Raw genomic sequence first — 16673 nt, 5'->3', positions numbered from 1 at the left:
GGAATCCCTTTTCTTAATGAAAAGGGTGTGATTTGATTGAGCTTGAACATAGCCGAATTTTTCAAGGGCCATCAAACCATGTTCTTGGAGACTGTTTTGTTCTTTATAAATCTTTATTTGGCTGGCAGACCTTCTTCCCCGCTTCTATACTATAGAATCCAGGAGGTAACTCCATAAACACCTCTTCTTGCAAATCACCACTGAGGAAGGAATTTTTGACATCCATATGAAACAACGGCCATGAGAAATTTGCTGCAATGGATAGTAAAACTCTGATAGTATTCATCTTGGCCACTGGTGCAAAAGTCTCCAGATAGTCTATGCCATATGTTTGTGTAAACCCCTATGCAACTAATCTAGCCTTATATTTTTCAATAGAACCATCAGCATTATGTTTCACTGTAACTACCCATCTACACCCAACCAGTTTCTTTCCTTTAGGTTGATCAACTAACTCCCATGTATTATTCTTTAGAAGAGCATTCATCTCTACCTACATTGCATCCTTCCACTCAAGTATTGACAAGGCTTCCTACACTGTTCTAGGAATGAAAATAGCAGTAATAGAGGCCAAAAAAGACTTATAGGATGGAGACAAATGATCATAAGACAAACTAGGAAATACAATGTGCTATAGATGAGGTACAACGATGCTTCTCTTTATGAACTGCAATTGGAAGATAAAGATTATCTAGAGGAGAAGGCTCAACAATGGGAGGCATCTCATCTGTAGTAGGAGATAAAAGAACTGTGGTACTTGGATCTGGAGTCGTAGAGGAAATTGGAGTTGGCCTGGACTGCTGATGACCAAAATCAACCTACCTCCACCGCTTGTGATACACCCTCAAATCTTGGCATCTTTGACAACCCTCCTCACTATATTCCCCTTCAAAGATTGGGGCAAGTAATGGAATTTCTAATGAATGAGACCCCGTCTCACTACTCTCCCCATGAGAAGAAACTCTATGATAATAAGGTACATCCTTAAAGAATGTGACATGCATAGAAACAAACCGTTTCCTAGAAATAGGTTCATAGCAGCAATATCCTTTTTGATTTTGTGCATACCCAATAAAAATACATTTTGAAGCTTTAGGATCAAATTTGGAGCGATGAGGCCCAAGGATTTGAACAAAGCAAGTGCATCCAAAGGTCTTAAAGGGAATAACAAATAGGTCCTTATCGGGATATAATAGGTTAAATGGAATTTTCATGTATAGGACCCATGAAGGAATTCGGTTGATGAGGTACACAGCAGTGTGGATAGTATCCCTCCAAAAACGTGTGGGAACATTGGAGTTTAGCATAATGCTTCCGGCTACTTCCAATATATGCCTATTTTTCCTCTCAACAACCCCATTTTGCTGAGATGTATTGGGGGGAAGGGGGGAAGGTGCTCTGATGGATAACCCCATGGTCAAGGAAATATGAAGCCAATGATTTTGCAAAATACTCTTAGCATTATTGGATCTGAAATTTTTTATTTTGACCCTAAATTGGGTCAAAACCATCTGATGGAAAATCCGAGTCAGGGTAGGGACCTCATCTTGAGAGCACATAAGACAAATCCATGAGCATGGTTTCAAATGTCACGAAATGTCACTAATGTCGCCCGACATATGTCGATGTCGAGGCTCACCAACATGAAAATGGATGGTAATATAAAAATTACATTATTTCGGTCGACATTTCCTCTATTTCAGAAATGTTGACCAAATCGGTCCAAATAACCAAAAACAAAGACAGTTTTTGCTATTATGTCGAAAGGATGTCGACTAATGTACATTAATAATATAATATATTAGTATATTATATTATTATAATACAGTATATTAATATAAATTATTCCATTAACAATTTCTATTTAATATTTCAAATAAAATATTTATAAAGAAGAATTAACAAAATATAAAAACAAAAGAATAAATTAATTACTTTATAATATAAAACATAAAATATTTTTCAAGTAATAAAATATTAACTAGTTAGTATTTTTTAAAATATTTATTAAAACCAGAAAATGTTTATTAAATTTTATAATAAATCATATTCTACCTTTAATATAAAAAATAGAATAAATTTATAAAATTTTATACTAAATCATAATTTATTATAAGTTTAGTATTAAAAATCATAATAAATTCATTAAGTTTTATAAGAAATCAGAATTTATCATAATGTTAATACTACAAAAAGGAGAATCAGTTTATTAAATTTATAAAAAAACATAATGTATTATAACTTTAATATTTAAAAAATCAGAATAAATGCATTTCTATTTACTAGTGTGAAATAAATATATTAGAATTTATAATAAACCAGAATTAAAAATAAGAAAAGAAAATATCAGATAACCTTGTAAAAACATCAAAATGCATAATAAATCAGTAAATCGTCATTTATTGATATGTTAATGATCTCAGTTTCTTAGCTTTATATAATGGTTGGGAATAAGATAATAGTCTAGAAATATGTATTAATGCTTCTTTTATAATTTTACAAAATATCATTGCATATTTCCACATATTTCATAATATTTCCACAACGTCTCTAATTTTACAATATATTAGAATTTATAATAAATGCATTTCTATTTACTAGTGTGAAATAATTTTACAATATTTCCCCTCGACATTTCTGATATTTCTGACATATATCCTATATTTTGGTAAGCGACATTTCCATCAACACCGACACTTTAAACCTTGCCCATGAGAAACGAGTGTAGTCATCAAGAAATAGCAGAAAATATCCATATCCCCCCATGGCAGTGATGTGATATGGTCCCCAAACATCAGTATGCACAATCTAAAAAGGAATACTACTTTTATTGCTCAAAGAATAGGTTGTTCTACAATGCTTTGAAAGTTCACAACTTTTACACTTTAAACTAGACACTTGGCCTGACTCAAACAAACTAGGAAATAAACTCTTCAAAGACCTGAACGACAAATGACCTAACTGATTATGCCAGAGCATAACCTGACTCACAGACTGAGAAACTAATGACCTCCCCACTTCTTATCTTCCCCATGTGAATGCCCTCCAAGAAGGTAATTCCATTCGTCTCACGACCAATATTAATCACCTTCCTTGTCTCTAGACCCTAAAAAACAAACCGATCAGGAAAGAAAGTCATTGAGTAGTTTTGATTTTTCAGTAATGCTACTAACTAAAAGCAGGTTAGTACTAAGTTTAGAAACATGCAAAACTGAGGACAAGGAGATGGCATTAGATAGTCTAATGTCTCCCTTGCCAGAGATGGGAACAAGGGAGCTATCAACAAATAGACACTTTGTCTCTGCCAGAGGATAAGCAATAAGTAGTAGTGAGATGGGGTCACATTCATCAGAAATTCCATTACCTATTCCAATCCCTTATGGCAGAGACAAAGTGTCTATTGCTGATAGCTCCCTTGTTCCCATCTCTGGCAAAGGAGACATTAGACTGTCTAATGCCATCTCCTTATCCTCAGTTTTGCATGTTCCTAAACTTAGTACTAACCTGCTTTCAGTTAGTAGCATTATTAACTGTTCCGAGAACCCCCTATTTGCTAATGTTGTTCATTCATTCATTCTAATAAGATACCTTCTTAAAAGAAAATTAAAGTTATAAAATCATTATTTTTCATGTGAGAAATAAGAATTTTCAGACCCTAACATGGACTTGTTCGGGCTTGCCTCAAGGAGCATGGTACAAAGGCGACTCATAGAATCAAGAGTGCTATATGTTTTACATCACATTAGCAATTTGAAGCAATGCAATTAAGGAAAAAACAGAGATTGTGGGTTTTACATGCTTGAAAATGCTTTATATGTTTGCTTTTATTTTTAAATTTCATTTGAATATGCTTTACATGTTATGTTTATGTATTTTAATTTTAGATAATTGGTTTTCTAAAACATTTATTTTAAAATTTATGTTTATAATTTTTATTAACACTATGTTTAATATTTTTTGAATTTTTTGCATTTTAAAATTTTTTTTAGCATTCTTGTTTGAATTTTCTGACTTTTTTTTTATCTTTTTTTTTGTAGTTTTGCGCCTTTCTTAAAAAGGTGTGTGCCTCGCCTTGCGCCTTGCACCTCAAGCGCAAATTGGCCCTTGTGCCTTTTTTGCGCCTTGCGCTTTTAAAACACTGGTGTAGTCATCAACAAACAACAAAAATAATATCTGTATCCCCCCCATAGTAGTGATGTGATATGGTCCCCAAACATCAGTATGCACAATTTCAAAAGGAATACTACTTCTATTGCTCAAAGAATAGGTTGTTCTATAATGCTTTGCAAGTTCACAACTTTCACGTTTTAAACTAGACATTTGAACTGACTCAAAAAAACTGGGAAATAAACTCTTCAAAGACCTAAATGACAAATGACCTAACCGATTATGCCAAAGCATAACCTGGCTCACAGATTGAGAAACTAATGGCATCCCCACTTCTTTATCTTCCCCATGTGAATGCCCTCCAAACAGGTAGATTCCATTCGTCTTACGGCCAATCCCAATCACCTTCCTTGTCTCCAGATCCTGAAAAACACACCGATCAAGAAAGAAAGTCATTGAACATTTTTAGTGATGCTACTAACTAAAAGCAGGTTAGTACTAAGTTTAGGAACATGCAAAACTAAGGACAAGGAGACTTCCCTCTAATTCTTCCTGATCACCAGAGACTTTCCAAGGCTCTACAATCCCTTGAAAAGCTGCCGCACTCTACCAGTAATCTCCAGGAACCAGCCGATGGACCATTCTTGCTAAAACTTCCAACCCTAGGAAGTTCTCATGCAGTTGGCCTGATTAGACTCACATGGGAAACCCTAGGTTGACTCTGATACCAACTTGTCTTGTAGAGACTGTAATCAGTCCTACTCTAGATGAGAATTCAATAAGAAAAGTTCAGAGAATAGAAGAGGAAGAGAGAGAGAGAGAGAGAGAGAGAGAGAGAGGAGAAGAAGAAGAAGAAGAAGAAGAAGAGAGAGAAATTGAAGAGAGGAGAATTCAGAAAAGAATGTGGGTCAACTAACATTGCCGCCCCACTCAGCTATTTATATTAATAGCTTAAAACATAGTAAACTTGCAATATTGCCCCTACTGTTAACACAAATAAACAGCAGCTGAAAAATAACTGAAATAACTAACTTACTGACGGTACTAACATGATAACAGCAACATAAATAATATGCTAACAGCAACATAAATAACATGCTAACTAACTCTACACATAATATCAGTTGAAACAAGAAAGAGTACCAACTAAAACATTTAAAAAGAAACATAGTAGAGAAAGAAGAGTTCTTGCATAAAAAATAATAAAAAAGAATAGGTTCTCTTAAAACTTTAAGAAAAACCAACATGCCAAAACAAAAGCATTTGATGCCTCAAATAAGCATAAATCGATTTTGTATTTTTTGTGATAAAAGATGAATTACCTTAAGGTTACAGCTTTGATTTGTTTAAGTATTGTTTTTATGTTATGAATATCAGACATGTATCTTCCTATTTTAAATTGTTAATTTAGTTGCATAATGGGTCCCAAGTGTGTAGTGATGTTTATTCTATCTCTTCTCTAAAAGTATATTGTAAATCCCAATATTTTCATAGTTCTCTTATGGTTTCTATGCTTTTATGATGTTTCTGTGCCATTGCCATAAACTTCCATGATTTTGTTCACTTCAACATGAACCAAAGTTTAAAATCTTGCACAGAAGGAATCAAAAGACCTTTAGTAAGCACTTCACAATAACTAAATAAGAAATTCCTCCAGTGCAGTTGTACTACTCTCAAATACATCTAATGTATGTTGACCCCATTTTTCCCTTTAGTATAACACTAACAATTGCATGCAGAAAATAAATCTATTAAATTGATAGAAGTTGCTAATGGCTCATGAAATTAAATGAAGTGTTTGTATAAACTTTACCAACTTCTCTACAGTGCCCTTGAATGCATTTCCTTTAGCAGCAATAGTTGAATCAACTGCCAAAGTTGACTGACAATTCTTCTTAAGAAGCCCAAGTGTACGGTTAAGAAGATTTCCTGCAAAACGTAAGCCAATGAATGTTGTAAAGCAATGCCTACATATCTTAAAACAACAACATAAAATTATTTGTCCTCTTAAAACAGACATTAAGCGTTAAGGACAAACCAATTGATCTAGCAGCATACTTGGCATTTATAGAAGTTCCAATGCATCGCAAATTTAAGAATACACTTGAAAATGTCCATAAATTTCTTAATATTTCCATGGTGTATTTCCATTTCCATGGGTGCCAACACAAAATATTACTGAAACAACATATTTCCCAATGAAAGCTACTAGTGCTATGTGGACTACAAGAGATAATATTTTTGATAAGTAAATTAAGATTTCATTAATAGAAGAATAAAGCAGTTACAAGCTTCCCATGGAGAGGCGCAACCTGCATCCTCACCTAACATCAGGAAAAAAGGAAGAAATAGAAAACAGATTCAGTTTACAGTTGAGTCCAATACAATCGTTCCCTATTTACCCCTTTCTTTGCAAGACCATCAGCCATAGCGTTTGCTGATCTCCCCACCCATTGTATTCTCACTGTCAAGCTCCTTATTAGCCAATTGAATTTTTTAATTTCATTCTTAAAGCACCACACTAGAGAATCTGGGTTTTGTAGCCAACCCACTACCACTTTGGAGTCCCCTTCTATTAGCAACTGTTCCACACCTGATGCAGGAGCTGAAGACTCAAAATTGGAATTATATGATATTTTATGTATTTCTGTATTTTTGGACAATAAGGGTATTTTTGTCACTTTTGCAAATTTCTGTGGGGTCTAATAATAGGGTTTGATTGTCTAGTTATAGTTTGTTTGTGTTTAAAATTTCAGAGTCATTGCATAAGTAGCATTAGAGTTATTGAATCTTCTTTGAATTGAAATAGGATAAGGACAGCTTAGTTTGAGCCCAACTAGGATTATTGAGTCTAACAGTTTGACTCCTAAGACTTTTTTGAGTCTAACAGTTTGACTCCTAGGATTACTATGAGTTAGAGTCTATAAATATGTATGGACGTTTTACACAACGGTAATGAAGTTTATTTTCTTCAGCCTTTGCTAGCTATGGTGAGTGATTCCCACCATTCAACATTCTCTAAGGACTAGAACTGAGCTGATCCTATATCAACACCTATCTGCACTACTAGTTGTATTCCCAAACTCATTCCTTAGTACCCCTCCCACCCCTGACCGACCTGGATTTCCAAGACTACAACCATCAAAATTCAGCTTCAAGAAGCCTTCAGGGGGGGGAGGGGTCCCAACCCATACTCACTCTAGAACAATTTGCCACTGTTAACCAATTGCTCCAAATATCATTAAATGAGAATTGATGGAATAGGTCCAATGATTTTAGCCACAAGATCACCCTATTTAGGATGCACTCCTTCAGCTCTTCTAGGCTTCTCTCCTTCTCTTGGAAAATTCTGGTATTTCCCTCTTCCCACACTGACCAAATCAGTTGGTAACAATGTTTTAGATATGCAGAGTAATAGTGTTATTGCCCACCTAATAGACATGACCAAAACTTTGAGCCAGCTTGAAATTCTTTTCAAACATCAATTTAAATATTAGTTTTTATTGTATAATAAATTATCCGGTTGATCTATTAGAATCATTTGCAATTTCTATGAGTTTGAATTATGCTTGAACTTCATCATGCCATTTTGAGGATTTGGAACAAGATAACAACTTAAAAGGGTCTACCTATGCATCTTTTATCATTACATAAAATAGTGTTCTATAATTTTGCATATTTCACAATGTTTCTACCAGGTCTACAATTTGCTTCTTTCATAACTCGTTACATAGGATAAAATCTAAAGAGACTTGCTTGGCTAATTAGTTTTGCAAAATCAGACAGTGTTTAATGGGCTTTAGCATACATGACACAAGGTCCTAAATATAGAATAATGAACTTTTCCAAACAACTGCAAATAAATAGTCTGCAAATGAACACAGCATAAAATTAATCTGAGCAATCAGTAGCAAAAGTAACCTTAACCATCAAAGTAAGAATAATAAAGTTAGATCTACCAATTGTATTGGCAAGATGTGCATTGACAATATTGATGAAACGATCCTCTGAGTAGTCTCCATCACTTCCAAATTCCACTTCCCTGAGGAAGAAATACCTTACTGCATCAGATCCAAATCTGTTCACCAAATCCTTTGGATCAAGTGTGTTACCAAGTGACTTCCCCATCTTCATGCCATCCTAAAATTTTCAAAATGAAAAGCATAGCTACATGAAATGAAAATATATATAAGATATAATATCAGAACTTGCCACTCAGATATTTAATGTCATTATAAGTTGAGTAAACACAAATTGCATTGTAGAATGTACAACAGATGAGAGACAACATGATCATAATTTTTGCTTGCATATGGCCCTAAAAGCTTTTTTTATCACAAAAAAAAAAATAAAATAAAATAAATCAAAACACCAAGGATGAAAAACCAAACTAACAAAGAGATTTACAAGTGTTGCACAATATTTATTGAAGACCTTGAAGAATAGACTTTCTGGTTCAAGTTGATTTTGGGTGGAAATTGTAGTTGAAAATGTTGAAGGGAGTAGTAGTTAAAGAGGTGGGGAGGTTGAAAGGGAGATTGCAATTCCTACATGGAGCACTGGGCAAGTTCAGGATGGAGGAGATTTAGTTTTTCTTGTGTTAGAAGGTTGTGAGCTTGTTTGTTTCTGTTTAGCTTCAGAAGAAAGAAGGATATGGAAACAGCTCTTGAAAGAGAAATTAGGTTTTAAGAAATCCAGAAATAAGGTTGGATAGGAAGATGCCATCGGCCATTGTTAGAGCGAATTGTTTTTTTTTTATTTTTTGAATGATTAAATCTGGTGGCATTTGGTTCGATTGCAACAGAACACCAAGGGCCACAGTTCCTGATAACAAAATGTAAAATATTGGAAAGAATGAACACAGAACAAGCAAGAAACCATGGAAAACTCCCCAATAATCTCACAAAGTCTAAAAAACTAAACCGAATCAAACAAACTGATTCTAGTCCCAAACATCCCAACCAACCAAACACCTCCCAATCCCCCCATGTCCCCAGTTCCCAGGTGATCATCCTCAAATTCAAGCATAGTTCAACCAGAAAATGTCATTCAGCACATAAAAGCTTCTCTGTGGGGTTGGCATCAAATGGAACATCTGACTGAATTTGAGAGTGTGTTGTTCACTAGCGAGCTGGAGATTACCACTAACGAAGAGGAGCATGCCACCAGCAGGGCCACAGGGCTAGCAGTCGTTGGTGGAGATGCTGTGCTGGCACTGCTGGAAGGGGAGGCCGGTGAGGTGGATTACAATATTCTGAGTGCCTTGGATCTTCTGGCCCTCGAATGTGAGCATTGATCCCTCCTGATACAAGTTAGCCAGCCCTGCCTGGTTCGCATCGAATGTGGAGTAGTAGTGCTCCACAAATGCCTTCGCTACTAAATCCGGATCCATCTTCGCTGTTAATCGTAATCCACTCCACGGCCGCTCACCTTCTTACTTCCCTCTCTCTCTCTCTCTTGTTCGTCTCTCTCTCCCTTATAGTCTTATAGTCTCTTAGCTTTGGTTTTGCAGCTGCGGGCAGCCAGCACAAAAAGGTTGCAGACAAAACTATGTTTGGATTGATGTTGTGATCTTTCCTGAGAGAGAGAGAGAGAGAGAGAGAGAGAGAAGATAAAAGAGAGAGAGAGGAGAAGAGAATGAAGAGGAGAAGAGAAGAGAGAGAGAGAGGTTCAATTGATAATCAAAGACAAGGGCTGGTGGCTACCAGCTTGTTATTTATATTCACTTAAAATAAGAAGATCAGTAGTTACAATAATGCCCCTGGCGGCAAATCCTAACACTAAACAAATAACAAGAAAGAAAAGAAAAAACTAGCTGACAGCACCTAGGTTGACTAGGCTGGCAGCATACTAACAGAGAACTAATAAATAAGTTTCACAACACTCCCCCCTCAAGTTGGGTTTTATATGTTTATCATGCCCAACTTGTCACACAACTCATTGTATCGCGAGTATGGAAGTTCTTTTGTGAGGACATCACCAAGTTGTTCCTTAGAGTTGACATAAGGGATGCGAATTTCCCTTTTTTTCCAATTTTTCCCTTATGAAGTGTTTGTCCACTTCAATGTACTTGGTCCTCTCTTGTCGTCACAGTAAAGAGACATAGGATTATGAACAGAAAATCCAAGCTCCCCTAGAAGATTTTTTAGCCAAAGAACTCCAGCCACCTCATGTGCCATAACTCTATACTCCGCTTTAGCACTTGACCTTGTTACCACACTTTGTTTCTTGTTTTTCCATGTCACTAGGTTTCCTTCCACAAATGTGCAATACCCACTTGTAGACTTTCTGTCATCCACAGCACCTGCCCAATCAGCATCTGTAAAGACTTCCACCTTCAGATGATTATGCTTACTAAATAGTAGACATGTTCCTGGATACCTTTTTAAGTATCTAAGAACTCTCTCTGCTGCCTCCAAATGAGGTTTCTTAGGAGAGTGCAGAATTGGCTTAGGACCTCAACCAAATAGGCAATGTCTGGATGAGTCATGGACAAATAAATCAACTTCCCCACTACCTTTGGAACTGTTTTACATCTTTCAGAGGTTCACCATCACAGTTACCCAATTTATGATCAACATCCATAGGAGTATCTGCTGGCCTTGCACCTAACTTGCCTATCTCTTGTAACAGATCAAGAGTGTACTTCCTTTGAGAAATGAAGATACCCCTTTTTGAGCGGGCAACTTCAATTCCAGGAAAATACTTTAGAGGACCTAGATCCTTCACTTCAAATTTAGATGCAAGGAATTGTTTCAACTATTGTATTTCTGAACTCCAATTTCCTGTAATGATGATATCATCCACATATACTATCAAAACAGCAACTTGTTCCTAACATCTCTTCACAAAGAGTGTGTGATTGGATTGACATTGCTTGAACCCTACTTGCTGAACTGCCATATGAAACTTACTGAACCAAGCCCCAGGAGATTGTTTCAAACCATAGAGAGACTTTCTTAGCTTACACACCTTATTTTCAATTCCCAATCAAGATTCACAGCTAATAATAAAAGAACTCAGATTGAGTTCATCTTAGCTACCAGAGCAAATGTCTCATCATAGTCAACTTCGTACACTTGAGCTTACCCCTTCGCTACTAATCTTGCTTTATATCTTTCAATTGTCCCGTCCACCTTGTGTTTAACTATAAACACCCACTTACACCCCACTGGGTCTTTCCCCCTTGAAAGATCCACCAATTCCCAAGTTTGATTTTTATGGAGGGCATTAATCTCCTCCTTCATAGCATCTGTCCATTTAGGGTATTTTAAGGCTTATGCAACATTTTCTGGGTACAGGGATGCAATCAACTGCAGATAGGAAGGCTCGGTATGAGGGGGAAATGTGATCATAGGAGACATACTAGGTAATGGGGTGTTTGGTAGTGCATGACCTAACTCCCTTTCTTTGAGCAATAGGAATATCAAGGTCATCCACAGTAGGAGTAGGGGTGTCAATAGGTGTAGCAGGGTTTGAACTTACCTCTTGGGAGTCTGACGATCTTGGATGCTTAGTGTTTGGTAGTTCCACATCTTTGTCACATTGCTGATCTCTACGGCGTGTACGTTGGAAGACACGAAAGGGGAGCCAAGTCCGAAATAGAAGGAAGAGAGACTTGGCAGACCTGAACCTGCTTCTCCTCTTCCACACTACTCTCCCCCTAAGGAGAAGTAGGGAAGAACGGTTCAGACTCAAAGGACACATCCATAGAGACAAAAAAATTATGACTAACGGGGTCAAAGCACCGATACCCCTTTTGAGAGGAGAGATACCCCAGAAAGATACAAGGAATGGACCAAGGGTCTAACTTACCCCGAGACAGAGACAAATCATGGACAAAGGCACAACAACCAAAGACTCTCATGAGAATGGAAAATAAAGGAGACTGAGGGAACAACAACTGATGAGGGGCCATGTAGTTCAGCACTCTGGAGGGCATGCGATTGATGACATAAGCAGCTGCAAGTATAGCATCCATCCAAAACCTTTTTGGATAGATCCATGGGAGGCAAAGAAATAATTAAGCTCACCATGGAAACATTCATTGGCATTATCTAATTGAAAGATCTGTATTTCAAAATGGAACTGCATAAACACCATCCTCTGGAAGTCTTTCACGATCTTTGGAACTTCATCTCTACTACGCATCGGGAATACCCATGTATAGCAGGATAAATCATCAATCAAAGTGATAAAGCACTTATACCCACCCTCAGAGATTATAGTAGTAGGCCCCCATACATCAAAATACACAATATGAAAAGGAAAACTGGATCTTTTATTACTTGAATGAAAAGTTGGTCTACATTGTTTGCTTAATTGACATGTTTGACACTGAAAATCGAACAATGAACATGACTTAAAATAAAATGGAAACAAAGACTTCACTATTTCAAATGAAACATGACCTAACCGACTATGCCACAAAAAAGTTTGACTCTTATTTGACTGCTATATGACTCTGAGGGCGACACCGAGAGACCAGCTTTGTTGTCGAGAATATAGAGACCATCCTTTAGGCTTCCTCTACCAATCATCCTCCCAGAAGTTAGATTCTGAAAAACACATGAACCAAGAAAAAATGTTACACTACAGTTTAAAGAGTTTGCGATGCTACTGATTGAAAGCAAATTTATAAGAAGTTGGGGAACATGCAACACACTATTTAGGTTAAGGCCATGGGGAAGGGATATTGATCCTTGGCCTGCAATGGAGGAGAATGATTCATCTGCAAGCCTCACTTTATCCCTTCCTGACAAAAGGCTATAAATCTTAAACAAATTTGGCTTACCAGTCATGTGGTTAGAGGCCCCTGAGTCAACGATCCAAGGGGAATCAGTGGTAATAGTGACATGGAATGCAGAAGCCGCATTACCTGATGTAGATGCAAATGAAGTAGTACCAATAGTTGAACTATCCATTTGTCACAAAGCCCTACCATATGACTCCAAGTGATCTCTGAAGGAATTCATGATATCTTCCTTGGGGTCAAAACTAGTAAAATGGTCTCGAGTAGTACCAGCAACCGAAGTATCTTGGGTTGCCACATGTGTTGCATTATGTGTTGTATTCAGCTTCTTCTGATCTTGCACTTTACCTTGTTCTTGGTTTTTCACTGCCCACTTGGGCTTCCCATGAATTTCCCAACATGTGTCACGTGTATGTCACGAGCGCCGACAGTGGGTACAAAACAACTTGTCTTTATCATCAGCCTTGTTGGAGTCACTTTTCTTCCCCATATTGCTATTACCCATTGCAACCAATGCTACCTGTTGCTCCCCCTCAGTTGTAACCATCACACTCCGCCTACTTTCTTCAGATTGAACAAGGGAATATACCTCTTGAACCAAAGGCAACTCTTTGCTTCCTAAGATCTGAACTTTCTCAAGGGTTCATAAGCAGGGTTCAGTCCCAACAAGAAAGCAAACACCCACTACTGAGAAACCAGCTTCTTATAGGCCTTAGCATCATCATCATCATGTTTCCATTCTATAGCCTGATAATGATCCAATTCTTTCCATACGGAAGTCAGGGCTGAATGATAGGCAGACAAACTATGATTTCCCTGTTTACAAGTTGAGGATTCAGCTTGCAACTAGTAAATCTTGGCATAATGCCTTTGCTCAAAATAGGTGGTTTTGGCCTGTTCCCAAATCTCACTAGCGGTGTCTGCCCACATAAAGTTATTAACATCGGGTTCCATGGCTGCAAGGAGCCAAGACATCACCATACTGTTTTCTTGGTCCCACCTATCATGTTCAGATGTCTCACACTTGGGTTCTTTCACTCTACCATTTATATAACCAGCTTTTTCCCTTGCTGTTACATAAAGTTTCACACATTTAGCCCATTCCAGGTAATTCAGGCCATTTAAAGGGGTAATTGGCATAGGAAACATCATGTGTTCACCCCCCCATACCAGTTGTACTACGAGTTGGTGTAACTCCAAATGATGATGAATCATAGTTTGCCATTGAGAAAAAAGGGTCACAAATATATCAGACCAGATAACACACAAACTGAATGCTAAACTCCCAAGAATTTTCACTTCCAGAATGAGAAAGATACTGCTGAAATCAGTCCAACAATTGTTTGGCCCTTAGAATAGCCCAATAATCAGTCCAGAAACTAGTCTTCTAACAGGCTACTGAAAACAGTCTACTAACAGCAATAGTTCGGCCACAAGCAGTCATTAACAAAGGCCTACTAACAGTTCGACACAGCACATGATTAAAAAAAATGTGTACCCCTGTCCAACGCCTATACGAAGGTGTAAACCTCAAAACCAAGGCCTTCAGAGCCCTTCACAGCATAGATCACAGAGAAAAAAGGGGACATACCCCTGTCCAGCACCTGTACGAAGGTGCAAACCCAGAAAAAAATTTTCACAGCATCGAACTAAGAGTGAAGAGTCATTCCAGCATCGCCCCTCTTCTATTAGGGTTTCCTTGGTGTTACGACCAAGGAAGAACCCAAAGAACAACAGTTGCAAGAACCTCTGATCAGTCCGATTAGAATTCTTGGTTTTCCACATCCAAGAGATCAAGAGAAAAAAAAAGAACTGAGATTTAGATGAGAAAAAAGAAATTTAGCCCAGAATTATAGCTCTGATACCATGCGATCTTTCCTGAGAGAGAGAGAGAGAGAAGAGAAGAGAGAGAGAGAGAGAGAGAGGTTCGATTGAGAATCAAAGACAAGGGCTGGCAGCTACCAGCTTGTTATTTATATTCACTTAAAATTAGAAGATCAGAAGTTACAATAATGCCCCTGGGCGGCAAATCCTAACAATAAACAAATAACAAGAAAGAAAAGAAAAAACTAGCTGACAGCACCTAGGTTGACTAGGCTGACAGCATACTAACAGCAAACTAACAGAGAACTAATAAATAAGTTTCATAACAGATGCTTATAGTGTCCCTTTGCAAGCTTGGAGCACGAGACGTTCAATGCGTTAGGCAATGCATGCGGGAGGTTCAAACGTTTTGATTACCACAATGGGACATGGGAGCAGACTCAATTTGTACAGCTCCTCATTGAAACAGAGGATATCAAGTCAATCCCTAGACAGTTAGATCTCATTTACTTGGGTGTGGTTATTGAACTATGTATTGTAGTGGCAGGAAGCGGCACAATATTTCTCAGAAGTTGATAAGGTTGGAGAGGTGAAAGTTAAAGGGAATGAGGCTAACGAAAATTTTAAGCTTTTTCAAGGTGATAGGGGAGAGGAAAGGTCGTAGTGAGAGGTTGAAAATGAAGGTGACAGGTCGGGTCAGTATAGGGACCAAGTTTAAATTTCAAAAGATAAAAGGAATTATGGCAAAAAATGAAAGGATGAGGTTTTAGTGATACGGTGATTTCTAACATGATCCCATTATGACCCAATAAAATGTGGACAGGTCCCCTTCACAAGCACCAACATCCCAACTGAAGTGGCTAGCAAATAGAAAAACCACATCCTCACTTTTCATTACTCACCCAAGAAATCCACATTCATGTGTTAGACAGTTTTGTATGCCCTTAGCTTCAATCAAAATGATGTACTTTATGAGTTTATTGTAAATGAATAAAAGTGCATATTTGATTCATGTTCCCTCGGTATGTTTCTGTGTAATACCCTTAAACTTGACACTTAATGAGACTCATGTTAATTTAGAATGTTCACAGCCAGTGGGTCGGTTTGGGGAGACCTATCCTGATAAGGCTGACACTGTGGTGCCACCAAGTCGGTTGGGGTGGCCTGTCTCAGCTACCAGGGTGAGACCCTAGGCACACACAGTGTAGAATTAATTGAATCTTTGAACTGGACCAGATTTCCAGTATTGCCCTGGACCTTGGAGATTAATGGACAAAACTGGAAACTTACACCCGACCTCTAGACTAGATTATGATACTGCACAAGGTGTCGAATTGGGTTGTCTTTGATGTACCAATCAGTGAGATCCTTAGCGGGGGTCAAAACCTGGGTATGTTGGGACAATCCGAGAATTCATCTGAGTGGGTGATCATAGTGACAGGATCAGCCCCTTTGTCGGACAAAGGTAATGATCCGGGATGCACTCTCACTGTTGGAAACCAAGACTGCCGGCAGCCGATTTCAACCGTTGAGATTTGTTTTGCAAAGTATATTTTATATGAGATATAAAAGTGTATATATTATGATTTCTAAAATGTTTGCAAAAGGGTTTTAATTCCCGGGATCCATATAAGTAGAGAGTGCAACACTGTTCCTTGCAGCCGAGGGAGAGGTCCTCTCTTGTCGGGCAGTGTATGATCATTAAGGGTTGAGAGGTTAAGTGTAAGACCATAGAGCCCATTTAATGGGTTTCAGGGAGTGCACCGTCCATAACAGTGTATTCGACCAAGCCTTGTGACAAAGGCTAGGCTGAACCCATGTGGCTGATGTGTAGATCAATGCTTGAGTCCCACGCCATACAAGGAAGCCCAACTGGGCAACAGTTAGGAAGGCTAAGTGAGCACATAAGCTTAATGGGCCTAAAGCCCATTTCGAACTGGACTTATTTAATAAATTAAATATGGGTGAATTCTGAGATGGATCAGCAGAT

At 37.7% G+C, this 16673-nt stretch overlaps 1 protein-coding gene and 1 pseudogene across 6 annotated transcripts in view; both read right to left on the bottom strand.

Annotated features, from left to right (window-relative positions):
* Positions 1 to 16673, bottom strand: part of OVA1 (methionyl-tRNA synthetase / methionine-tRNA ligase / MetRS (cpMetRS)) — a 62636-nt gene that overhangs the window by 16462 nt on the left and 29501 nt on the right. For 3 of the 6 annotated variants that reach the window (XM_088954783.1, XM_088954784.1, XM_088954787.1), the window contains exons 9-11: positions 8067 to 8247; positions 5921 to 6036; positions 4405 to 4530 (exon numbers count right to left, since the gene is read on the bottom strand). In XM_088954783.1, the coding sequence (XP_088810909.1) occupies positions 4405 to 4530; positions 5921 to 6036; positions 8067 to 8247 (423 nt within the window). The remainder of the gene's footprint in view (positions 1 to 4404; positions 4531 to 5920; positions 6037 to 8066; positions 8248 to 16673) is intronic. The other 3 variants (XM_088954785.1, XM_088954789.1, XM_088954786.1) reach the window with 1 other exon arrangement.
* LOC148846514 (nuclear transport factor 2B pseudogene) lies at positions 9116 to 9499 on the bottom strand (annotated as a pseudogene).

The sequence above is a fragment of the Nelumbo lutea genome, chromosome 7, assembly GCF_056320005.1.
Source record: "Nelumbo lutea isolate HS-2025 chromosome 7, American lotus-T2T, whole genome shotgun sequence".
Taxonomy (NCBI): domain Eukaryota; kingdom Viridiplantae; phylum Streptophyta; class Magnoliopsida; order Proteales; family Nelumbonaceae; genus Nelumbo; species Nelumbo lutea.
The sequence above is the reverse complement of the archived record's forward strand: the minus strand, read 5'-3'. Positions and strand labels throughout refer to the sequence as shown.